This window comes from Neophocaena asiaeorientalis, unplaced genomic scaffold (assembly GCF_003031525.2).
Source record: "Neophocaena asiaeorientalis asiaeorientalis breed wild unplaced genomic scaffold, Neophocaena_asiaeorientalis_V1.1 scaffold240, whole genome shotgun sequence".
Taxonomy (NCBI): Eukaryota; Metazoa; Chordata; class Mammalia; order Artiodactyla; family Phocoenidae; genus Neophocaena; species Neophocaena asiaeorientalis.
Window position 1 is genome coordinate 6,062,134 of NW_020185331.1, and position 7,865 is coordinate 6,069,998.

At 55.4% G+C, this 7,865-nt stretch overlaps 1 protein-coding gene across 1 annotated transcript; it reads right to left on the reverse strand.

Moving 5' to 3' along the window:
- Positions 1-3: 3 nt before the first annotated feature.
- On the reverse strand, positions 4-7,608 carry CALHM3 (calcium homeostasis modulator 3; the record flags this gene model as incomplete). Its single annotated transcript, XM_024734833.1, is given in 7 exon segments — positions 4-143; positions 146-416; positions 3,088-3,299; positions 3,302-3,342; positions 5,411-5,720; positions 6,434-6,536; positions 7,423-7,608. Coding segments are annotated over 7 exon segments (1,263 nt in total), but the record flags the coding sequence as incomplete, so codon positions are not given.
- Between the last annotated feature and the right edge of the window lie 257 nt (positions 7,609-7,865).

The window sequence follows — 7,865 nt, forward strand, 5'->3', positions numbered from 1 at the left end:
GAGTCCAGGAGATGCTGTGAGGTCAAGTGGTGGTTTGCTGGAGTACCAGGTGCTCAGGCGGTGGTCCACCTGCTCCTGACTGGAGACTGCGCGCGGGTGGGCTTTCCCGCTTCCACCGTCCAGGCCCCCGTGGGGCTCAGCATCTCAGGGGTCTCCGGACCCCTGCCCGCGGAGTCCCGGGGCAGCCCCCGTGCCCGCATCTCGCTCTGCATGCTGGCGAAGAAGTGCAGCACACAGCGGTGTGCGAAGCCCCGCGCATGCTCACAGCATGTCTTGTCGAAGAGCTTCTGCTCCAGGTCCACGTAGTTGCTCCAGTATCTGCGCTGCATGAGGACTGTCTGGTCGAAGCAGGGCCTCAAACAGTGGGCCAGGAAGGCCACGACGATCAGCTGCAGGGTGATACCCCAGCCGATGGCCTGGAGGGTGGGGAGCGCGAGGTTGAGCGTGGCGGGACACAGATATTGTACAATGTGGCAAGGATGTTCCAAAGTCTCTCCCTTTGTTTATCCCTTGCATCCTTTTCCAAATCTATCCATCTTCCCACTAAGTCATCCATCCTACCAACCACCTCCATCTGTCCTTCCTCCCATTTATTCTTTCATCCTTGCATCCATTTTCTATCCAACGATCTCTCCACCCATCTAGGCATCCATCCTCTTATCTGACTGTATATCTATTGTCTTTCTATCCAGCTAACCTCTCAACCATGCTTCCATCTGTCCATCATCCTCCTTCCTATCCAGCCATCTAGCCTCCCATCCATTCATGTTCCCATACTCTCATCCTTCCTTCCTTTTATCTATCCAACCATCCATCCACCTGCCATTCATCCCTCCAACTTTCCTCCTGAAGGGAACAAGAATATGTCGCCCCAAAATATGCCTCTTTGACATAAAAATTACTTTGAGCTGAAGACAATTAAGAAGGAGCATCTCCCCTTCTGCCTGAAGGCAGGATGTAAATTCCCCTTTTGCTGGAGACAGACTCTCATCAGCCCAGAGACAGCAGCAGAGGAATCCGCAAACAAACCTTACTCCATTCGTTTCCTCCCATGTATTTATTTACCTTCCCACAGGTTCCACCCTTGGAAGCATAAAGCTGCTTTCCCTCGTGCTGACATTTCTCTGCAATGGTATTGCTCATGGCTGAAGATGCTATATAAGCATACTTCTAAGCCACTGCTTTGAGTGACCCTGTCTTCTTTTTTTTTTTTTGAGTTACTCTTTGTTTTAGGTTTCTCCTGCATGATGATCACTGCACACAATAATAAACTGTTTGTTTTCCTCCTGTTAATCTGTCTTTTTGTTAGTCTCAGCTGAAAACCCAAGGCGGGTGGAGGTCAAGTTTTGCCTCCTTTGCACTCCCATCCATTCCTCCGTCCATCCACCCATCATCTTTCATCTTTTTATTCGGTTCTTCATCTGTGCTTATATATGTGTATCCATCCCATCTATGCATCCATCCATCCTATATTTTGGGGAAGACACTGAGGACTCAGTCTTTGCTCGCACAGAGCTCACACTTTAGTGGAAGATACAATGAAATCGGTGATGAATGACTAAGCACTACGTTGAGGGATGTATCGGGGGTTGTGGGAAATCAGAGGGGCGATACCCAACCTGAACCTGAGGGCTCAGATGACAGTGCGGCTGAGGCTGAGACCTGAAGGATGGCAATAGTTTACAGGATGTGAACAGGGAATACTGTTCCAGGCCAAGCGTGAGGAGAAGCTGGAAGCAGTTCTCTGAGGCTGGAGACCCCACCTGGCCAGCCCCTCGCCCTCCCCTCTGCCCAGCCAAAGGTATTGAGACATCGCTTAAGACCCGAGCAACCGTGTGGACTTGGAGCAGAGATATCACTCCTCTAAACCACAAAGACATATTTGAATCTTTATCATTTGCAGATGTGATTGACAAAGCTCTCTCATTTGGCCTCTTACAAGGTCCTCCCTCCCCCCACTCCAAATTTAAAATACTTGTGTGAGTATTTTACCTGGAGGGGCATTTAGTGTGACTGATCATTTACAGCTGAGTCAGGACTTAAACCCTGGTCTGACTGAGAATTCTACACTCTTTCCAGGGAACTAGTGAGAGCCTACAGTGTTTACATCCATAGGAGACATCAAGGTGAGGAGACCAGACCTCCATTTACTTGGCAGGAGAAACTGAGGCCCAGAGCGGGAGGGACATGGCCAAGGTCACAGTCTGAAGCAGAACCAAGTGTCTCCTGAGCACTGGTCCTCTCTCTGCCACTCCACGGGCCTGCATCTGCCACAAGCCTGTCCTGGCACCCCAAAGTGCTGGGTTGTAGCTCCAGTGATGTTCTGCATGTGGTGGGTTCATGTAAACACTTTTGGGGGGGGACACAGCCCAGGCTGGGCTCTCGGAGTGGTGGAGGTGGAATCTTCAGCCTGGGCTGGGGATGGGGCTGGGGTTTGTCCCCAGGATAATGGATTCTGTGCCCTGTGGGGAGCCGGACATCTGGGGAGCCTGCATTGTAGGGAGGTGGATGAGAGGGTTTGGAGGAATGACACTTCAGATCCCTGCCCGGCCTCTTACAAACTGTGACTTTGGCCTTGTGAACTAAACTCTCAGAGCCTCAGTTTCCTCATCTGCAAAATGGGATGATCATGATTGCATCCACCTCATAGGACTGTCTTGAGAATCGAAGTAACGCATGTGAAATGCTTAACACAGTGCCTGACACATACGTGCTTAATAAATGGTAATTAGTATCGTATTTCTGAGGAGTGAGCGGAATGTGTGTATGGGGTGGTGGCAGGGTAGAGCAGTCTATCTCCAGTGTTTTCCTGCCATCCAACTTGGGGATGAGTCTAGTGGACTCCCGGAGGGTACGAGCACCTGGCATCCAGCCTGGGGTGAGTCAGCATTGATGGCGGAGTCCCCACTTCCTAAGGCCCAACACTGTCCTGTGTGTGAGTCACACTCCTGATCCCCCCAGGGACCACATGGTCCATGGTTGTGCCTGCGGCATTGGGAGGGGCCTCAGGAAACCATTTGTACCTCCAGGCCCCTCGAAACCAATGCAGGACATTTCCTAGGGCTGGGAGAGGACCACCTGAATTACCTGTGACAGGCACCGCAGGTAGAGAGACACTGCCTTCTGAGCGGGGCTGTCCCTGACCAGCTCATCTTCCTTGCAGGGCACCTTGGCCAGAAAGAGCTGCACCTGGCTGGGGGTCATGTTGGCAAAGTCTAGAAACTTGTCAGGGTCCACGGAGCTGCTGAAGACACACACGAAGCAGTTCCCATCGAGGAGAGCCAGCAGGATCCAGACAAGGGGGCGGCCAGTGCTCTCTAGAGCACAGAGGAGAACATATACCTGGGAGCAGAGGAAGGAAGGGGGCACAAAGGGCAGCCGGAATTCAGCTGCAGCAGGAAGGCTACAGGGGAGATGCAGGGATGGACTTCCCGGGAGGAGGGATATCCCAGGTGTGATTACACCAAAGGAAGGGCTACAGGTCCGAGCAGCAGAGGATAGGGAAGAAGCAGTGCTGAGCGTCCCGGGAGTCTCAGGACCGGAACACGGGGGAGCTGGTATTCTTCCTGCTCTAGCTTTGTAGCAGACTCTGTTGGTGCCCTGTCCCGGCCAGAAGCATCTAGAGCTTTGGTGGGTGGTTCCTATTCATATGGAGGGCCTGAGAGCTTCTGACCTCAACCACTTGCATGGCTCTGCCTGGGACTTTGGAGGAGTTTCTGCTCCCAGAGGTGCAGGCTGGAAGCGCTGGAGGATCATGTTCCCAAATCAACCTTCAATCCAAGAGGGCAGGGCCTGGTGGATAAGAACCCCAGCTTCCAGGATCCTCGGTGGGACGATTCTGAGGTGTGTTCTATCCACTTTCTTAGAGGGTCCCGTTCCCAAATCAACCTTCAATCCAAGAGGGCAGGGCCTGGTGGATAAGAACCCCAGCTTCCAGGATCCTCGGTGGGACGATTCTGAGGTGTGTTCTATCCACTTTCTTAGAGGGTCCCCAGAAGGACTGAGCCCAAGTTGCCTACATATTATCACATTCTTTCCAGAGGCTGCTTTTGGGAGGACCCTAAACTAAGAGGGTCCCGTGGAATAACCCTCCCAGAGACAGCACCTTAAACACCTCTCCGCAGTGTCTGGGAGCCGCCCTCTGACTGTCCCCAGGTGCCGCTTTTGACCCACTCTGCCCGTCTAGTGGCCTGGGTTGGGTGTTGGTCACAGGACAGGAGCCCAGTGGAGCTGTACCCACTAGACCCCAGAGGAAAAGGTAAAGGGCATGCTTAGTGAATGTGACCCTCCCTGCGTGGCTGAATCACAGGGAGCTTGGAACCGCTGGGGAACATGAAACAGGTCGCTTGTGCACAGAATGCAGAGGTTTTTAACTTGGGTTGTACACAAAACATAAGATGGTGTGTGCTGGCTGGGTGTGTGTGTGTGCATGGCCAACGAATTATAAATACGTTGTAGGCAGGGGCGGATCCAGCATTTTCTATGGGGGCAATGTGGTTAGAAGGTGGAACCCAGGACTTGTTATGAAGTTACATTACATACCCTTGAGAACACCTCAGTTGTCCATATCAAAGAATAGGGGAGAGGAGGAGATCGTGAGTGAGCTAAAACCCACCAAGCCCCTCCTGCCACTGCCCATGGATCTAGAGCACTTATTTTGTCTAAAACAGGGCAGCAGTTCTGGCTTGGGCTGTGTTTGAATCTGAGCCTCTTCTTTGCTGTGGGAGCTCAGCCTAGTGAATCACCCTCTCTGTGCCTCAGGTCCCCCATCCTTAAAAATGGATCCAAGACGGGAGCCAACCCAGGGCCGAGGTGAGAATTCATAGGCGGTGCACACACAGCACTGGGCACAGAGCTTGGCTCCCTGTGGGCCGGGGAGCATTACGAATCGCTAAACTCAATGAGCTGATCAGGGCACCAACCAGGTGCGAGGCTCTGAGGACACTGTGACACAGCAGGTGAGGTCCTTGCCCTCGGGGAGCTTGCAGGAGAGGGGATGCAGCCTTCAAGCCAATGATGCCTCTCGTACGGCAACACGGCTGTGCACGTCATGGGATGGTCCTTCATGCATGTGGGGAGTTATAATCCATGGCCAGCATGACAGATGTGACCTGGATAATTCTTGGGAATCCTGTATCATTCATGCGTCTCCAGCACTGGGCATGGAAAGGTGACAGATGACAGGATCAGAAATATCTGTTTCCAGAGTAGAAACTGGCAGATCGGTCTCTGTGAACTGATGATGTCTTGGTATCATTTCCTAGGGGAAATGAGGATGCCTATGGGGGTGGGTGGGGGAGTTCTGACAATACCCACGGGGGTCACTGGGATTTTGGCACCTGGCAGTGACTGTGTGGTTGGGAGAGCCCCTGACAATGCCCACGGGGACCTGGGTGGCGAGGGACCGCACCTGCCGATGCCTGGGTCCTTCCTTCGGTGCCCCGCAGGCCGGCGCCTCTCCTCCACCATCACCGCGGACTGCCGGTTGGCCAGGAGGCTGCAGAGGAAAAGGGCGGCTGGGGGCGTGAGCAGCTGGCCCAGGCCATAGAGGGCATTGTAGCGCGCCAGGCAGGGGCAGTTGAAGTCGAAGGAGGAGCACAGCTTGATTGTGACCGCGGCCAGCAGCAGGCAGATGCCGTTCAACACCGACTCGGAGCTGGACTGGAAGTGCTGGAGGAGCGCGCGGAATTTATCCGTGGCCGGGCCTGGGTAGAGGGCAGCTGCGGGTGGGGTGGCGGGCGGGGAGGTTTCAGCTGCCTTCCTGGTCAATGCCAGCCCCGCTGGGGGCGAGCCCGGGGCTGCGGGAGGTTCTTCCTAGGGCCTGAGGGGACAAGGAGGAGGCGGGGTCTAGCCAAGGAGTGTAGGGCAGAGCAGGCTCTCTCCACCAAGGCCCCCTGGCCAGCCCGACTGCCCCCCACTGCTACTCCCCTCCTCTCTGGGGGGATGAGTCACTGCTCTGTGACCAGCCAGCCCAAAGCACCTCTAGGCAGATGGTCCCCACCCTGTTCCTCCATCCCTCCCCTCTTCAGGACTGTGATACTGATGCCTGACAGCTGCTGGGGCTTCCCGTGGGGGGACAGGCAAATTCTGGGTGTGGTAAGACCACGGCACTGATGGAGCCAATTACATTTTCTTGTCTTGGTTTAAAACATGACTTGGGGCTTCCCTAGTGGTTGAGTGGTTGAGAGTCTGCCTGCCAATGCAGGGGACACGGGTTCGTGTCCCGGTCCAGGAAGTGGGCCCGTGAGCCATGGCCACTGAGCCTGCGCGTCCGGAGCCTGTGCTCCGCAACGGGAGAGGCCAAAACGGTGAGAGGCCCCCGTACCGCAAAAAAAAACCCCAAAAAACAAAAAACCCATGATTTGACTCAGCTGAGCCCAGGGAGATTTCACGTTGGCTTTCATGCTGGGAGGAACCACCAGGGGCGCCTTACCCTGCCCGAAGCCTTCCCGGAAGTCTCTTGAGGAGAGTTTAAACCATGTTTCAGTGTTTGCCAGGGTCGTGGAACGGAAGGGCTTCCAGACAGAGAGTACCGTCTGGACAAGGGCATGAAGGTGAGAAGCAGCCAGGTGTGGGTAGGCAGTTTGGGGTTGCTTGAATGTAGTGTCAGACAGCGGGTGTCGGGAGAGGGCACAGGGGGTGCTCATGGGTGCCTGCACCCCTTTCCTCCACTTTATTCTGCTGCCCTTCAGCTCTGGCCACGGAATGGCCCAGGTCTCCCTAAAGCGCAGCTCCCACTACATCACTCTTGCGCTCAGGTGTGACCAGGGCCCCCTCAGCTTCCTTAGCCTGGCGTTCAAGGCCCTCCTAGCCATACCCAGACATGTCCATGCCTCTGCTGACGCATCCTCCCCGCTGGAGAACCCGTGCCGCTTCCTCCCACCTGCTCTTCAAGAGGCAACTCCGATGCAGCTCTTTCACCGAGATGCCCCTGGTGACCTCAGCTCTGTGGGAACCTCTCCTCTCGCTTGGCCCTTGGAAAGGCCGCCCCAGCCTGCTGCTCCTCTCGCCCAGGTGTGGAGCTGGATCTCCCAGCTAGGACGGGCCCTGCACCCACAGCTGCCCGTCCCTGCAGCCCCCAGCAGGGTGCCAGGCAGACTGCACGGGTGGTAGATGTTTGTTCCCTGTGACGTTGACACTCAGACCCCCTTTTTGCGTCTCTAGCTCTATCCTCTCTGCCCACTCCTTGACCTGTACCTGCCTCCCTGTCTGCTCCTAGGAGGTGAATGGAATGTAGGTCCTGCTCTTATCTCTGTCTCTCTCTTATCCTGTCCCTCTTTCCATCTCTAACTCTACTTTTCTCTGTGTGTGTGACCCCCTGTGTCCTTCATTGTGTGTTTCTGAGTCTTTCTGTGCGTCCCTCTGTCTCTGTCCCTCTCTCTGTGCTGTGGCCTCTTCCTGTCTATCTTTCCCTCCTCTCACCTGCGGCCCGCCCTGTAGCACCCTTGTCTTACTGGCCCCCGGTCCTGACACCGGCAGCCTGATGTGGGGAGAGGAGTGGAAGCAGCCACAGGAGCCCAGGCTCCATTCCTGGGTCACAGATCCATGGGCTTGGCCTGGAGCCTGGGCTGGGGGCGGGTGAGGCTCAGGTTCCTCCTCAATCTCCATCCCTCTGGCTCCCTCACTCCTAGCCCAGCGCTACCCTTGAACAAAGGAAAACCTCAGGGACTGGGATGGCCTTGACCCTACTGGCCCCTGCCCTGCTCCATCCAGCCTGGGCCAGTGGGCATGTGGGACTCCCAGGGATGCCATCAGCAATTCCTCAGACCCCGGGTCCTCACAGTCATGAGTGCCACTCCCCACCCCCATCCCTCTGGAGCATGTGAGGTAAGCATCCTTCTGAATCCCTTCCGGCGCAGAGGCCC